General features: G+C 33.9%; 1 protein-coding gene across 3 annotated transcripts; it reads right to left on the reverse strand.

Moving 5' to 3' along the window:
• Positions 1-16,255: 16,255 nt before the first annotated feature.
• Positions 16,256-18,530, reverse strand: SMB (NAC (No Apical Meristem) domain transcriptional regulator superfamily protein). Of its 3 annotated transcripts, none has more exons than XM_007022753.3 (4): positions 18,418-18,530; positions 17,373-17,560; positions 16,987-17,258; positions 16,256-16,898 (listed from the first exon to the last, which is right to left on the reverse strand). In XM_007022753.3, the coding sequence occupies exons 2-4, from the start codon at positions 17,539-17,541 to the stop codon at positions 16,389-16,391; spliced, it is 951 nt and encodes a 316-aa protein (XP_007022815.2). In that variant the 5' UTR covers positions 17,542-17,560; positions 18,418-18,530; the 3' UTR covers positions 16,256-16,388. The 3 variants fall into 3 exon arrangements, with proteins under 3 accessions (XP_007022815.2, XP_007022814.2, XP_088663951.1); XM_007022752.3 differs by having other exon boundaries at positions 18,330-18,486; XM_088807825.1 differs by having other exon boundaries at positions 18,310-18,465.
• Between the last annotated feature and the right edge of the window lie 331 nt (positions 18,531-18,861).

An 18,861-nucleotide genomic window follows, 5' to 3' on the forward strand; every position in this document is an offset into this window, starting at 1 on the left:
CAATGAGGGTCGCAGCTCTCATTTTTCAGAGCCAGCTCTCAAAGGTTCTGCCCAATTTTGTTCTTCTAGCGTAGTACTTTCACTTTGACAAAGATTTTGACTACCTTTCGATCAGATATGGGCAAAGTGGTAAATATAAAAGTTGTAGCCCTGCCTCTTAGCTTTCTAATTGTCTAAAGATCATGTCATTTGAACTTTTGTATCGAGATATATGCTTGAAATACCGAAACATATGCACAGAGCACCATTCCATTATGCACTTTTCTTCACCAATTGAAATTATTTTTGATCCTACTCCTACAAAAACATAAAAATAAATAAAAATAACATAAAACTAATATTATTAACTTAAAATAAATATTTAAACATAATTTAAACTAAACTAATAAAATAAATAAAAACACCTAAATCCAATCCTAAAACTAGTCTAACCTATACTAATTATATATTTAACCTCCCGCTAAATATATGTATTTGATGCACTCATCAAATACCCCCAAACTTGAATCTTTGCTTGTCCCAAGCAAAAAGGAAGAACTAAAAACAAAACAACTAGCTAGAGATGCAAATCACCAAAGCATGAATTCCCCAATTTTTTTTATCAAAAATTATCCCACAATTTTAACTCAAGTTAAAACATAGATAATCATTGAATTCATGCTCAATTCAATTGCAAGTTCATTGTCAAATGGATTTCACAATATTTATGTGTGTTTGAATTATCTTTTTACAAAGAATATCATACAATCCAAATAAGATTATGCCAATGCAAAATTTAGCCAAATGTTAGAATTTCATAGGTTTGCTTTTCATCTTTCTCTCCACTAATATAGACTAACACTTATTTAAAGATCAATAGGTCTTTATTAAGCTCATAATGTAAGGCTAGGGTCTAGGTATGATAAAGGACATAATGTGACTCAATATCACCCTAAGCACGTACACCATTTTCATCAATTTTTTTTGGTTCAACACTTCTTCTTTTTCTCTTTTTATTTTTTTTGCTATCAGAATTCCACACCCCCAAACTTATTTCTTTTTTTATTGTAGGTAGTGGGGTGAATTCTAACAATTTTTGAAATTTTTTTTAGCAACTCCACCTTTCCACCTTTTTCAACATTTAGCTCAATCTATATTTCCTAAAATAATATACATGCTTAGGAGTGAGGGTTACAAAATTGGAATTTTGTTTTAAGGCTAAGGTTATTATCATGTGGTTAAACAAAGAAAGGAGAAATTAGGCTCAAAGGGGTATACTAGGGATAAAAGTTTAACAAGGTTAGCTTGAAAGGATCAAATGGTCTAAAGATGGCCTAAATCATGTCCTATCCTAAGTGTTATTTAGCATTTCGCCTCGAGAGAGAATCAAACAAATTCTAGAATCCTTGACTTCACTATACTTTTTATCAACATAAACTTTTTCTAAATCACATGATAATTCTAGGTGAAAGATTTAATGCATAAATTATTGAAAATAGCATTCTATAATGAAACTAACAAAAGAATATCACAATCACTCAATTCATGTCTATATCAAACCAAGAATCAAAATAGCAAGATAATCAAAATATCATCCTAGGATTGGTAATATCATGGTATAGGCAATTTTCATCTCAAGCATACCTAAAACAAATCCTAAAAACAAAAAAAATTACGAAAATAAACTAACCTAAAAACATCACAAAAACTAATAACAATAAAACCCTCCCCCAAACTTAAATTGCACATTGTCCTCAATGTGAAAAGCTAAAAAAAATAAGAAAATTAAACTCCTTTATCAATGGTGGCAACGCCTTGAAAGCCCTAATTTCTTTCTCCTCATCTTCATGCTTTCCAAATCTGCATACACGACAAAACAAGCTAGGGAGAGGTTATAACTACTTTTTTACATAAAAAAAAAAAACAAAAAGCAACTAAAATAACAACTAAATCTAAAAAAATATAACTTGGGTTGCCTCCCAAGAAGCGCTTCTTTATAGTCATTAGCTTGACTTTGGTTAAAGTCTTCATTCACCCTTTAAGGAAGTTTAAGTTTGCATGGAAAAAGTTTGAGGTGTGAAAGTAGTCTCCTCCTAAGATGAGGTTGTAGTGGCTTTAACTCAAGATTTGGTGCTTGCTCAACCTAAAGTGGTGGAATAAGTTGACTTTTACCCAACTTCTCAAACTGAATTTTTCTTAAATAATGCACTTTTGGTATAGCCTTCAAAACATATGCAACATTTGTAAGTTTTTCATTTTGGTCCTTGGTTGTTGCATCTTGAACCAAATAAGCTTCAAGGAGTTTCTTTGGATTTTCAATATCAACAACCTCTTTAGGTGACTTATCAACTGTATCTAGAAAAGGAATGGGAGGCACATATGGCTTGACTTGTGGTGTTGTAGATACTTCCTCTTCTTGCTTAATTTTTTCATCTTGAACTTGATTGCTAGAAGTATTACCTTGATCTACTTTATCTCCATCATCTACCATAATCTTTGTCACGACCCGGAACTCCCATCGAGCCCGTGACAACCGTCGCGACATCTCGATCAACATTCATTACCCGGAATGTCAACCGGAACCCCGCAAGGCTTTAATAACAGCTTCTCATTTCCCCTGTGGGTAACTGTTGCCAAATACCACATTCTAAAAGATTTTAAACTGTTTCCAACTTAAACAAATAAAATAATAATTTTCATCTCACAGGGTATTTTGGTCATTTATCCCAAAAATCTCAAAATCAGTTAAAAATATAGTATGTAAGTGGAAACACATATTTCATAATCAAAAATAATTTTGGATGTCTAAAACATTCGTTTAAAATGGAATTATGACTGTTAGAATAAAATAAAAATATTAAATAAAATATTCAATTTTCACATAAAATAATATTTTAAGAACACTGCATAAATAATTTTTACAGCGTAAAAGCAAAATAAATTCCCACATATCGTAATGTAGATAACCAAAGCATAGAATTTAATTTACAATGACACGTGGGCCCACGAATGACCAAAAGTATCAAAAAAATGAACCTACAGTTTTTGGATATGGCAAGTTCAACTGTAATCCTCGCTGATATCAGTTATCTACAATCTATTCTGAGCCTGAAATAGGTGGAAAGGAGGGTGGTGAGATTATAAAATCCCAGTGAGTAAACAAACATCACTCAAAATATCTAAAGTCGAGTAAAATGAGATTATTAAAACATTTCATCAAATTGTAATTTATCATCTTTCAACTTATTTCAACCAAATGAAATCAATTTATTTAAAGCAAGCAATCAGTATGGCTTATGAATTTCTTAAAAAGCTTGGCTCATGCCAAAAATTGTTATCATACTCAGTTATCTAGGATACCTTGGCCGAGGGCTTCCCAACTGAGTCCGCCAAGGCTAATAGAAAGTCATGTTTTTATTTTGAAAACATAGTCGTTCCTTGGTGTTGGCCGAGTTCCCCTTCACGTGGTGGTTTGGCGTGAAGTGAACTCTAAAAGTTATACCTCGAGAGTTACCTTACTCGCCTCTCCAACCGAGGTAAAAATATAGCAGGATTTCGTGCCCCTCTAATAGGCTAATCCACAAAACCCAGCCCACTGCAGCAGGTCAAACCCACCATACAATAAAATTTTGACAGCATGATAGGGCTAATATATTACTACCTAGCCTGCAAGGGTAAAATAAAGCAATTCATACAATTCATAAAAAAAACACAGCCCAGCCAGTCATGCCAATACAATAACATAAGCCATTAATTCAATTTTAAATTTACAACATATCAGTGGTCTCCAATTACTCTATTTTCAAAATCGTTATTTCGTTTCAAGACAATTTATAAAATATTTTCATTTAAACTCATTTTGTTTACAAAACATAAAAATTTACCATTTGAACTCATTTTCATAAAATTCACCAAAACCGAATAAAAACATACTTTAAATAATTAAAATGATGGTAAGGTTACTCACTATTTCCGAAAACTAAATTCGAGTACTCCAACTATTACTCCTCGGGTGCGATTTCTTTGCCCTTGCTAGAGGATTCGCCACCTTGACAAATTGCACAATTAAGAGGTTTACTACTTTGGTACTAAACCAAAATAAACTGATTTATACTACTAATGCATGATATGAAGTGCAAAATGTCTAAATTTTGCCTAACCGCGATGTTAGCCTATTTCGGTCTTTTACCCGATAAATCGATATACGCGTCCGTTTAAACTCCAAATTAATTTTTTCAGTTTCTATACCTCAATTGCACCGAACTTGACTTAATGTCCCTCAGTGTGGTGCAAATTATCAGTCTCGGTAGCAAATTATGAAAATACCCCTAGTGGGTAAAAATTCATATTTTTGCTCCGAAAACTCCCATTATTTTTCTAGGCTCATAATTTATCATTATTCATCATAATTCCTCAAATAAACATCAAGATCAGCAGCCAATATTCCCCTAGAAAATTTGGCATAATGGGTTTCAATGGGAGAAAATTATTTCTCTAGCTTATTTTTGCTATATTTCAATATAACCTAACTAAAATCACTTAATTCAATTAAAATCAACCAAAACTCAAGCTCAAAACTCATCCATGGAGGTTTGGCCAGCATGGGTGTCCATACCCACTTTCTAATTTTGCATGGAAATGAGAAAAAATGCATGGGTAGTGAAAATCACAAGGAAAATCAATGAAATTTACCATATTAATGCTTGATTTCTTGATTTCTCTTGATTTTCCCCAAATTTTTCAGCTAGGGTTCTTATTTCTTTTCCCCCTTTTCTCTCCTGGTTTGGATGCCTTGAAGAAGATGAGAATTCTGGAAATTTTGACCTTTTCAAAGGCTAAAATAATATAATATTATTTTATTCTTTTTTTTTGTTTTATTAATTCCTTAAATTCTAGCCATCCATTTGTTTCCAAATTTTCACCATACACTTGTCTCACATATCCATAACTTAGATAAAATTCTCAGACTTATCCAAAGTCTTGGTCGAGTAATTTTTGAAATTTACACTTTTGCCCCCCTAAAAGTCAAAAATTACATTTTTAGCCCAAAAACTGAAAAATTGTCCATAGACATATTTTTCATCCCTTATACTCATACCATTCTCCAATTAGTCAAATTTGATCTAAATTTTCTCAAAATCTCAAATTTTGTTGCAGGGTGGTAAAATTACGATTTTGCCCCTACACTCTAAAAATCACCGAAATTAAATTTTTTCACTTCTAAACCTCAAATCATACTCCAATAAGTCAAATGGGGCCAAAAAAAATCTTTTCTAAAAATTTCCATTGTGTCCTTAGGTGACAAATGACCATTTTGCCCTTGGACAGTGAAAATTCTGATTTGACTCCAAATTGATCCTCGAACTCCAAATCACCATATTAAACCATTCTGGAACATTAATATTCTTAATTTCATTTTAAATTCTCTATTTGATCTAGTTTGAGGCTTAAATTAACTTAATTGTACCATTTGGTACATTGTCGTCTTTTAACGATTTTTCTTTCAGGGCTTTCCAAGTATGCAAGCATATTGTCAATCATATGAATGGCATGGCAAGTATTTATAAGGCCAGGCTTGACAACACTACCCCCCTTAAAATAAAATTTTGACCTCAAAATTTCATGTACTGAACTCAGAGAAAAGGTGGGGGTATTGTTTTCTCATCTAATGCTCGACTTCTTATGTCCTCCCCTTTATAGGGAATTTCGATTTGTTCACCTCATTTACCTCCAATTCAACTCGAGTACTTCACTTATGTCTATTATTATCCTTTAAAATCAGATCAACAATAACATTCACAATTATGATCTCTTATATCGAGACACCAAGCATGCTTCTATTACTATCATTAAACTTGAACCATAACTCCATCCCAATCATACCAATTTCGGTCGTATTTTATACTTATTTAGGTATACCAATCAATATCTTATTACTTCATTCCATATTAAATTTCTCAACTTTCATTCATTCATCCCATCCTCATACACTATTGTGTAGTTTACAATATCATTAACATGCCATACTCATTCCTGTACATATCCTCAGCATTCGGGAAAATTAATGGCTTTAATTATTTCCACATACTTCATGTTTACTTTGCATTTAGGAAATTTCAATCTTCTTAATCCTATTGATCCATCTCATATGGCTTAATCGTACTATAGATTATATTCCCTTAACTATTTCTCCAAAATTCCTTAGGTCACCATAAATCATCTTCTGATAAGATTCTTAATCGTTACATTATCTATACAACTCATCAAATATATTGAGTTCAAATCTCGAACCACTAAAACCATTATTCATTTTAGTTGGGTACATCACTACTCCACACATACATATACATGTACATTCAAATGTCTATATTCCTCATTATGTATACAGGTCTCTGTTTTCAAATGCCTTCAGATTAATTTCTCTTTGTTCATTCCCATCCATAATCAAGATTCAATAGAATAATCTTCATAATTCATACAAATTCTCATCATGCCTGTGCATAGTTCCTCATCATTTATATACTTATATTCTCTTCTTATCATTTCCAATTATATGCTTAAGTTTCCTTGTACTGTATATCATTGCATCACAATGTCATCTCCATTGAATTATAATCTATTATGCGTGTATGTTTTATAATCCCATTAGTATCTCAAAGATTTATCTTGACTTGATCATTGCATCTTATGCAATACTACAATTCCTAAAAGTCATCCTTATTCCTCGATTATCCTTCATGTCTCCTATATATATTGTATCCTTATTGCATTCCGATATTGATTTGTCACTTAAAACTCAGATTCATTTGAATCATGTATGCCTCAAGCATTTTCGAATTCCAATTCCCATAATATATTAAGAAAGTTTCATTATCTGACTTCATTATCAAGGTTAACTTCTATCATCCTTTATTCCACTCTTTCATATGAATATAACATCATTCTTCCTTAACTAATTTACAAATTGTACTTGAAATTATAAAACTTGAAACTAAATTCTCTTCAAGTACTTTTTAATGTTAATACTTATACCACTATCAGCTTATAGCTTCCTTTTTATAACTACATAACTTAGTGCTTGCTTTCACAAGATCCATGGCAGAACTTCTCTTGAGTATTTCCTTAGGGATATTTATTTTAAATTTATGTCTCACGACATATGATCATTTAACCCGTAACTTAGCCATTTGGCTCCTTAGCAAGTTTCAAAGTCACATATCTTATGCTCATCATGTATAACTTATAATTCTTTCTCAAAGGTGTTTAAACATTCTTGAAACACTTAATCACTTATTTACTCTTTTATACACCAAGTATATCATTTCCATAAAGGCATGCCCAACTACTCATGCTTCAATTTATCTCCATGGGTTTCTAGCATGTCACCTAGTTTACTTGTGTTGTTACTAATCCTTTCCTTTCAACAAGGTCAAGACAAGATCAGTATATTCTCATAACAATATTCTATATAAACTCATTTGCTATATCATTATTGAAATCTTTATTTACATTTTCCTCACTTGGTATTGACATCTCTTATCAGTATCTCATACATTCATCTAACCTTTCGCTCGCTTCCTCTTTAGTCTTGAACAAGACTTAATCTCTTGTCTTCTTTATTTCTTAAGATTTGACTTCAGTCATCATATTATTCATCTTAACACTCCACATGTTAATTTATTTTTATGTAGCCATCTCAAAAATTCTCTAACTTTTCTTTCTCTTACATGCCAATATATATAAGGCAATAAAAAAAAACTCTGCAATTTCACTCATCATCTTTACCTTAATACCTCCCAATGCACTTAAGACTCCAAACAACAAAGCTTAGCATGAAAACCAATGACCATTCTTCAACTCGTGAGTTTCATCTTCATGCCACTCTCAATTTGCTTTTGCTTTCTAGCCATTAGGGGTTCTTAACGTGACAGCGTTTGATAGTCAGTACTGTGGCATTGCAATGGTTTGAATTCACTTTATCTTAGCAACTCTTCCACCTTTAAAGCTACTACATCAATGATTCAAAATCGTGTGGCTTCCCTCTGAGTCTATACCACAATTAGCAAGACTAACTTTTTATCACAAGTGTGCGATCAAAACATTGATTTAACGTATTTATTTTGCCACTAACATTCATATATCTTTACCATAACATTTAATACAAGTTTGCTTAAGCAAAAATCTCTAAATTTATTCATAGCTACATGTATCTCAAATTGTGCATCACTTATCATCAGTCAATAAATCCCACTCGAAAATACCCTTTCCATATTGTATAGTGATTTCACCATATAGCATCACTGCACTATGTTCCTCCATTCTACTATCACGCATACTCCATAGAAATTAATTAAAAGATTTACGTACCTTAACTAATGCTAATTCCATTTAATCATATCTTAAATACTTCAAATTTGTAAATTACAACGCCAAATGTATGTCCATATATTGATAATCTTTATATATTTCATGATCATGAAAACTACAACTTACAAACTAGCTTTCTATCATATGTACTTTATTAGAGCACAAATTTCAACATATTTAATCTACCCTTGGTGGTATGTCAAAATCATCCCTGTCTCGGTTGCAATCCAAAGGAATCTCTCCTCTGCATATCCGTATGAGCTAGTGGAGATGGAGCAGCTACCGTAGCCCGTCCTAACTGTGGGCAATCTCTCCTAATGTGACCCGGTTGATCACAATGAAAACATTGTGCAGGCCCTCTGCACAGCCCAACATGATAATTCCCACAATTTCTGCATCTACATGAACTTCCTGAAACAGAAGAGTCTTTGTCCCTTTTTGGTGGCTGACTAGAAGATACACTCAGATTTCTCCTTGTTGCTAACTCAGCTCGCAGACTCCTATTTTTATTCGCAAGCTTCTCAGCTCTTAAAGCCATTCGCACCACCTCTTTAGCCACAGTTGCGTCCAACTCACCCATAAAAGAAACACAACTATGTTGCCTAGCCTCTTTGAGCTTCTTAGAATAAAAAACATCCAGCACTAGTGGTGGGACAGGAAGTGGGGGTGGTGGTACTGAAGGAGTAGCTGGAGGAACTGTAGGAAGAGCTTGACCAGCCTGAGCTTGGCCAGCAATAGCAGTAAAGAAGTCTGCCAATGCTTGAACTGCCTCAAGAGGCATGGCAGGAATACTACTAAGTGGCGGAGGAGGTGGAGGATGTGGAGGAGTCTCGGTCTATTCAGCAGCAAGTGCTACCCGAATGGTGGATGCAGTCGATTCCTCCTCTATTGCACCTAACTAACGACGTTGGAAACGACCTCTTCCCCTCCCAATTGATCTAGTGAGAGGTGGGTGTTCATGTCGATGAGACATAATAATCTATAAGAGGGAACAAAGTGAGTTTAGGCAACCTCAGGCTCTATATGCTTATGCATGTATTTTATTCAACCTAACCTAACTTAACTCGGGGCCACACTAACACTGTAAATTTTTAAAACAGCTTTAAAATAACTTTAAACCCAAAAACTCTAATCTTTAAAACCAAAAGCTTTGATACCAACTTAATTCGACTCAACCCCTCAAGGCATAATGGCATTAAATGGTACCTATCAGAGCACTCGGCAAGAGGTGCACTTCACTCCGGGACGCATCGAGAGCAATCCCTTCCCTCCTCTTCCAAGCTCTTGGGTGGAGAGTCATACTTTGCCATAGATCATATGCAAGAGTTCCTAGGAATAGGGTTATCTTTCCCTTTGCTCTGATACCAACTTAATTGTCACGACCTGAAACTCCCATCGAGCCCGTGACAACCGTCGCGACGTATCGATCGACATTCATCACCCGAAATGTCAACCGGAACCCCGCAAGGCTTTAATATCAGCTTCTCATTTCCCCTGTGGGTAACTGTTGCCAAATACCACATTCTAAAAGATTTTAAATTGTTTTCAACTTAAACAAATAAAATAATAATTTCTGTCTCACAGGGATATTTTGGTCATTTATCCTAAAAATCTCAAAATCGGTTAAAAATATAGTATGTAAGCGGAAAACACATATTTCATAATCAAAAATAATTTTAGATGTCTAAAACATTCGTTTAAAATGGAATTATGACTGTTAGAATAAAATAAAAATATTAAATAAAATATTCAATTTTCACATAAAATAATATTTTAATAACACTGCATAAATAATTTTTACAGCGCAAAAGCAAAATAAATTCCTACATACCGTAATGCAGATAACCAAAGTATAGAATTTAATTTGCAGTGACACGTGGGCCCACGAATGACCAAAAGTATCAAAAGAAATGAACTTACAGTTTTTGGATGTGGCAAGTTCAACTGTAATCCTCGCCGATATTAGTTATCTACAATCTATTATGAGCTTGAAATGGGTGGAAATGAGGGTGGTGAGATTATAAAATCCCAATGAGTAAACAAACACACTCAAAATATCTAAAGTCGAGTAAAAGGAGATTATTAAAACATTTCATCAAACTGTAATTTATCATCTTTCAACTTATTTCAACCAAATGAAATCAATTTATTTAAAGCAAGTAATCAGTATGGCTTATGAATTTCTTAAAAAGCTTGGCTCATGCCAAAAATTACTATCATACTCAGTTATCTGGGATACTTTGGCCGAGGGCTATCCCAACTGAGTTCGTCAAGGCTATTAGAAAGTCATGTTTTTATTTTGAAAACATAGTCATTCCTTGGCGTTGGTCGAGTTCCCCTTCACATGGTGGTTTGGCGTGAAGTGAACTCTAAAAGTTATACCTCGGGAGTTACCCTACTCGCCTCTCCAACCAAGGTAAAAATATAACAAGATTCCGTGCCCCTCTAATAGGCTAGTCCACAGAACCCAGCACACTGCAGCAGGTCAAACCCACCATACAATAAAATTTTGACAGCATGACAAGGCTAATATATTACTACCCAGCCTGCAAAGGTAAAATAAAACAATTCATACAATTCATAAAAAAAACACAACCCAGCTAGTCATGCCAATACAATAACATAAGCCATTAATTCAATTTTAAATTTACAACATATCAGTGGTCTCCAATTACTCTATTTTCAAAATCGTTATTTCGTTTCAAGACAATTTATAAAATATTTTCATTTAAACTCATTTTGTTTACAAAACATAAAAATTTACCATTTGAACTCATTTTCATAAAATTCACCAAAACCGAATAAAAACATACTTTAGATAATTAAAATGATGGTAAGGTTACTCACTGTTTCCGAAAACTAAATTCGGGTACTCCAACTATTACTCCTCGGGTGCGATTTCTTTGCCCTTGTCAGAGGATTCGCCACCTTGACAAATTGCACAATTAAGAGGTTTACTACTTTGGTACTAAATCAAAATAAACTAATTTATACTACTAATGCATGATATGAAGTGCAAAATGTCTAAATTTTGCCTAAACGAGGTGTTAGCCTATTTCGGTCTTTTACCCGATAAATCGATATATGCATCCGTTTAAACTCCAAATTAATTTTTTTCAGTTTCTATACCTCAATTGCACCCAAAGTGACTAAATGTCCCTCAGTGTGGTGCAAATTATCAGTCTCGATAGTAAATTACAAAAATACCCCTAGTGGGTAAAAATTCGTATTTTTGCTCCGAAAATTCCAATTATTTTTCTAGGCTCATAATTCATCATTATTCATCATAATTCCTCAAATAAACATCAAGATCAGCAGCCAATATTCCCCTAGAAAATTCGGCATAATGGGTTTCAATGGGAGAAAATTATTTCTCTAGCTTATTTTTGCTATATTTCAATATAACCTAACTAAAATCACTTAATTCAATTAAAATCAACCAAAACTCAAGCTCAAAACTCATCCATGGATGTTTGGCCAGCATGGGTGTCCATACCCGCTTTCTAATTTTGCATGGAAATGATAAAAAATGCATGGGTAGTGAAAATCACAAGGAAAATCAATGAAATTTACCTTTTCAATGCTTGATTTCTTGATTTCTCTTGATTTTCCCCAAATTTTTCAGCTAGGGTTCTTATTTCTTATCCCCCTTTTCTCTCCTGGTTTGGACGGCTTGAAGAAGATGAGAATTCTGGAAATTTTGACCTTTTTAAAGGCTAAAATAATATAATATTATTTTATTCATTTTTTTGTTTTATTAATTCCTTAAATTCTAGCCATCCATTTGTTTTCAAATTTTCACAATACACTTGTCCCACATATCCATAGCTTAGATAAAATTCTCAGACTTATCCAAAGTCTTGGTGGAGTAATTTTTTAAAATTTACACTTTTGCTCCAATAAAAGTCAAAAATTACATTTTTGCCCCAAAAACTGAAAAATTGCCCATAGACATATTTTTCATCCCTTATACTCATACCATTTTCCAATTTGTCAAATTTGATCTAAATTCTCTCAAAATCTCAAATTTTGTCCATAAGTGGTAAAATTACGATTTTGCCCCTACACTCTAGAAATCACCGATATTAAACATTTTCACTTCTAAACCTCAAATCATACTTCAATACTCAAATCATACTCCAATAAGTCAAATGCGGCCAAAAAAAATGTTTTCTAAAAATTCTCATTGTGTCCCTAAGTGGCAAATGACCATTTTGCCCCTGGACAGTGAAAATTCCGGTTTAACTCCAAATTGATCCTCGAACTCCAAATCACCATATTAAACCATTCTGTGACTTTAATATTCTTAATTTCATTTTAAATTCTCTATTTGATCTAGTTCGAGGCTTAAATTAACTTAATTGTATCATTTGGTACATTGTCGTCTTTTAACGATTTTTCTTTCGGGGCTCTCCAAGTATGCAAGTATATTGTCAATCATATGAATGACATGGCAAGTATCTTATAAGGTCGGGCTTGACAATCTTGTCATTTACCTCATCAAGATGCTTACCATATTCTTCTCTTCTAAGATTAGGCTCAATGTCATTTGGCAAAATTTCTTAAGGCCTATTGTTGATGTAATTAGCAAGTTGGACCGATTGAGTCTCAAGATTTCGAATTGATTCTCCTTGACTTTGAATGATGGCATCATTCTTTTCCATGAATTGCATGAGAACATCTTCTAAGGTAGGCTTATCTTTAGGGACAAGAACTCTGACTTGTGACTGAAAACCATTATGGAAAATAAGCTGTGATGAATATGTAAGACCTTAATCATTTCTCCAAGAAAAGTTTTGGTGATTCCACCTTAAGTTGTAATTGTTGGAGTATGAATTGTTTTGCTGCCCATTGAAGTTTTCATTAAATTGCATTGATTCATAATAAGTTGGATAGCAATCACTTGAATGCCTATCTCCACAAAGCTCGCATGCCACAAAAAGACTTTGAAAAACATTAACACCCCAAGTGTCAATTTTTTTAGACAAAGCATCTACTTCGGCTGCCAAAACCCTGATAGCCAATTCATAATTACTAGCAACCCTCTTAGGCACAAATTGTTCAGATGTCCACTAATAGTTACAATAATTCATCACCTCAACCAAAAGTACCTAAAAATAAAATAAAATAAATTGAATTAAGACTAAATTTGCTTGGTATTAGTATTAGTAAAAATTCTATAAACAATTTCCCGGCAACGGTGCCAAAAAATTATCAATTAAAATTTTACCACGTAAGTATACGTATCGAATAGATAGTATATAAGTAAGCAGAGTATCGATCCCACAAAAAATTGATATAAAATTTTAATACATACTAAAATTAGAATAATTTTAATCTTATCCAAACAATAAATATCAAATAACTAAATTAACTAACTAAAAATACTTAACCAAAATTTAAACGACGAAAAATCAAAATAACATTAACTTGAGTAAGTATCAAATCAAACAAGCCTAGGATTAAAATACCCCTCACACTTCATCTAAATCTTACCTCTCTTTCGTAACTTATTTCAATGGGTTGAATTGCTAACCTACAATCCTAAATTATTTATAAAGGTCTCCCAACTCATCTTACAAAAAACATCTATTTTAACCAAAACACTATATCCCTATGTGAATTAAAATTACAATAGATTCATTAAGTTCAGGTTCTGATCTGGCTACATATGGCCTATAGGTATATCCCCATCTTATATGCAAATCAATTAATATGATAATATGCTATCTCAATTTTAGTCTACACTAAACTCCCTTTCCCAAGTTTGTTTAGGTTCCTAAATCAATCTATTGGTGGCCAAGCAATTAAAAGCATTAAGAACAAATTGGAATAAACAAATCAATTCCATTGAAAATAAGCAAGAAAGAGATTAAAAATTTAGATTACATATGAGTTCAATTGCAATCCTAGAAAAATAGTTTAGTTCATAATATCTAATAAAAACTTCATCCAAAGTAAATTAGCCATTAATCCAAGTCAAAGAAAATAAGTAAAACACAAAAATAAAGAGAGAAAACTAATAGTTGAAGCTTTGTGATCTTGATTCTCCCTTCAATTCTCTTGCTTTTTTGTTTTATTTTTTACTCTTTTTCTCCAAAGAAATTACTTGATGCCTCCTTCCAAAAACCTCTGAAAAAGGCCCCTTAAATAGCCTTCAAAAGCCCTAGCATCCAAATCCCCGTAAGCTTGTTATTTTTGAAAAATACAGTGACAGTTGCGGCTCTCATTTTCCAAAGCCGCAGCTCTCAAGGGTTCTGCCCAATTTTGTTCTTCTGGTGCATTACTTTCACTTCGACAAAGATTTTAACCACATTCCGATTAGAACTGGCCAAAGTGGTAAACATAAAAGTTGTAGCCCTACCTCTTAGCTTTCTAATGGTCTAAAAATAATGTCATTTGGACTTTTTTAGTGAGAGATATGCTTGAAATACCGAAACATATGCACACAGAGCACCATTCCATTATGCACCTTTCTTCACCAATTGAAATTATTTTTGATCCTACTCCTACAAAAATATAAAAATAAATATAAATAACATAAAACTAACATTATTAACTTAAATTAAATATTTAAACATAATTTAAATTAAACTAATAAAATAAATAAAAACACCTAAATCCGATCATAAAACTAGTCTAACATAGACTAATTATGTATTTAATCTCCTGTTAAATATATGTATTTGATGCACTCATCAACGCCATGTTGAAATTTATAAATGATGCCAATCACCATGCTTATATTCATGCACTTAGGGAAATCCCCAAAGTTGTTACAGACCATGCTCATATTGCCATGATATATTACATGTCATTTTAACAACACTCGACCCAAATGGGCATGGTGTGTAACAACTCTAGGGATTTCCTTAAACCCTCAACTACCACATTTAACAAAATCAACAACTTTAAATAACACTATATGCCATTTAACAACATAATCAATAAATGTGGCTACCATCACAATAAAAACCAACTCAAAAACACAACAAAAAATTCAACATTGATTGGCCTACCTCTTTACACAGTTACAAACTTGTTGCTGTGAATGATTACTTTGCTTTGAACTTGTTCGAACACTTTGCTAGCTTTGGGAATGAGAAATGAATCAAACGATGTAAATGTTCAAATGGCATGTAAAACACTTGGCATTTGTGCTATTGAAAAATAAAAGGGGAGAGGAAAAGTTTTGTCATGTAATATACCTGGTGTGTAAAGTTACTATGCACTTGAATTTGAAGAGGTTTCATTAAAGGTAATTTTATCCGAAAATATTTTCTCTTGGATAAAAACAATTAAAATGGCATGTAGCAAAATTTTTTTGAATATGGTGTCAACAATAAATCTTTTTTTAACATGACGTGTAGCAATAATTTTTTTCAACATGACGTGTAACAACATTTTTTTGAATATGACGTGTAACAACATTTTTTTAAACATGGCGTGTAGCAAAATTTTAGAACATGTGCGCTTGAATATGAGGAGGTTTCTTTAAGGGTAGTTTTGTCTCAAAATTTTTTCTCTTGTCTAAAAATAGTTAAAGTATGGGGAAGGTTATTTTCAAAAACCTTTTATCTTTGAGGGCTATTTTCAAATTTTGCCCAAAACTATTCCCACCCAAAAAACCTTTCACCCTCGGTGCCAATAGCTTGAAGTTCTTGTATGTTGTTGCTTGATCCTATAGTAAATTTCTACGGCAAGTATAGGTGATTGGAATAGTTCGTGAATCGTCTAGAAAAGAATCTTGGAGTCGCTTTCTATCAGCTAACATTCTCTCTTCTGCAATATTGTGAGAGATTATGATGTGTAGGTCGTGAATCTTGCAATCAACCACCCTTTTGTTAAGCTTGAAAATGCTAGTATACAGTTTCCTTTTTTCTTCTTTAATTTGGCAGTAAAACTCAAATTTAGAGATTAGGTAAGATAGAAGTTCAAACTAGTTAATACAACCGTGTCTGACCGTAATAAGATTTTAGAGTAAAGAATGTCTTTGCCACTGCTTATGATGATAAAAGCTTAATATTTGGCACCTGGAATCTCTACTTCGAAAATTTCAGAATGTCAGCCTCACAGCCGAGGTATTGGAATGGGAATTTTTGAGTTGAAGTGCCAACATCAACTTGGGAGGAAGGGCTACATTTGCCTTGGGAATGCTGTTGATCCACACTCAGATGATGAGTTGCTAGAAGCTTGTCCAAGAAAGACCATTCACCATTGTACCTCTCTTGTTGCACGAGTCCACAACCGCCACTTGATGTTAGCCTCAGTAAGTTTTGAGAGCATTCGATATCCGTGGAGTTCAAAGAGACAGGCGATATAAAAGAAGAAGCAACAGCTGATTCTGGGCTAAATAAATGCGGGAGCTGCATGGAGCCATCAAAAGAAAAATCATATAGCGCTTGCAAATGATTATGCCTTGTCTCCAGTTGCGCTGAAGAAGCAACAGTCTTGATGTGAGTAAAGCTTTCTTCTTGACTAAATTCTGGTTGAAAATTTCCTCTGCTATGATTCTTCTTTTTGAATACCCTGCAGACAACCCAGCCATCTTCCTGCTAGTCAACATCAACGACCATTAATGTTAATTATGCGAGCAATATGAGACTAAATCATACGGTTCGTTTTCTCTGTGGGTGTTACCTGAACATCAGAATCATCATCGTCCAAGCGATACTCATGCATGATCCAATCAGTTTTCTGGCCATGAGGAGCCCGCCCCGTGTAGAAAACTAGGGTTTTCCTCATGCCAATTTTCTTGGAGTTGCAGAGGTGGATAGCCTTGTCCCTCCCCGTAGCCTTCCAAAAACCAGCTGTAGTTGCCCGATTTGTTCGAGTTCCTGTTGGATATTTCTTGTCCTTATGGCTGAAGAAATACCACTCGTTTTGAGGTCCGGATCCAATTCTGCATTTATCTGCATGTTAAAAGAAGAATAAATAATGATAATTTAGAGAAAAAAGGAAGGCATTAGCAATTATTCATGGATTGATTGACCTAACAAGACGTCAAGATGAAGAAATGATCTGACCTTTGAGGTCCCAAGGCTCAAGTTTGTTGAGATCCACTTCCCTGATAACATCGAGGTCGATAGCTTCATAGGAGACCTTCTTCCTCAGGTAATAGTACAGAAGCTCCTCATCTGTTGGATGGAATCGGAAACCTGGGGGAACTGATAGCTGCCCATTTCCTGGCAACATTTTATTTTCCACGGTTGCGCTGAAAGAAAATACGTGTGTGATTAGTATCTTCATCTATATGTATTTCTGCATGCCCTGCTGCACTTAAAATATCTGTTAACAAGTAAGAGCCACAGTCCACAGAGAAAACGTCTGAAGATACATGGATAAAATGTTCAGCCATTCATATATTTACTTACATAGTCTTAACTTTCAGATGATAAAAAAAATCTCTCATTGCAAACTGGAGAACTTTTAAATTACATTCATATATGCTGTACTTTAATAAATAAGTAGTAAATTGAAGAAGAAAGAAACGGACTCGACGACACCAAACCAAAAGGAATTTCTATATGCAGTGGGTAGAAACTGCTGACAAAAACAAACTCAGACATCTTTACGTACTATATTTTGTATGACAATATTCACCAAGCACCACAAGCAGAACAAAAGCAAAGCTGGACATTGCAGTAGCCATATATTTGTCTTTGAGGTGCGTGAAAACCAGGATTGCTACTACTTTACGAATTAAAGAAACAAATAGAGAAGCAGTCATGTGTGAACCTAGTTGGGCTCCTCATGAGTTAAAACCAGAACCTCTATAGCTTATATACTTGTATACTGTTTAATTCCTGAACCATGCTGTTTGCTAGCTAGGAAGAGGGAAACGGCAAGAGCTCAAAAACCAGGAAAAGAAACCCTAAAATCTAACGACTGCAACCGCAGTCCAACATGATAGCTAGTGTCAAAAGGAGAAAAACTGAACTCCAAAGAGCAAAAGAAACTTACAAAAGGGAGAAAAAGCAAACCTTTAGCGGTTGGAAGTGTGTGTGGGTGATAACACAAACAAGACAAGCCACGGAGGAAAAGCAGGCAGCGAGGTGGTCGTTTTCTTACCTTCAAGGGCACGATGTTAGGTCTTTAAGACGGAGAGAGAGAGGAGAGAGAGATGTGGATGAGTGCCAAGATTAAGAAAGACCGACAACCGAGGATCGGCTGGGTCCAGAAATAAAGACAAATAAGATATATAGTAAAAAAATTATATAATATACATATAGATAGAGAGAGAATGTGTTTACGTTCTCTCAGCCTCAATTTCTCATGGGTATGAATAGGCTTCGGGAAATGTCCGTTGAACGGGAGACCTTAGTCCTGAAAATCGCCTCATTAGAATGAAGAAAATCTGCACAACTGTCAATGACTCAGACTTAATATTTAATTTCTCTAGTATTCCTCTTTTTATATTAGATGTAGCATTATATTCACAATCCATCGGTCAGAGTCAGACAGGAATGAAAGAATTCCCTCCTGCGTTCTGTTCCTTTTATTCCACCACCTATA

The sequence above is a fragment of the Theobroma cacao genome, chromosome 7 (assembly GCF_053813885.1).
Source record: "Theobroma cacao isolate CCN51 chromosome 7, ASM5381388v1, whole genome shotgun sequence".
In the NCBI taxonomy this organism is placed as follows: domain Eukaryota; kingdom Viridiplantae; phylum Streptophyta; class Magnoliopsida; order Malvales; family Malvaceae; genus Theobroma; species Theobroma cacao.

Excerpts from the sequence above, each read along its gene's own strand:
- SMB (XM_007022753.3), bottom strand. The coding sequence starts at position 17,541 with ATGTTGCCAGGAAATGGGCAGCTATCAGTTCCCCCAGGTTTCCGATTC. Across the intron at positions 17,259-17,372 it reads TGAGCCTTGGGACCTCAAAG|ATAAATGCAGAATTGGATCC; the intron begins GTCAGATCATTT and ends TTTAACATGCAG. Across the intron at positions 16,899-16,986 it reads ATGATGATTCTGATGTTCAG|GAAGATGGCTGGGTTGTCTG; the intron begins GTAACACCCACA and ends GTTGACTAGCAG.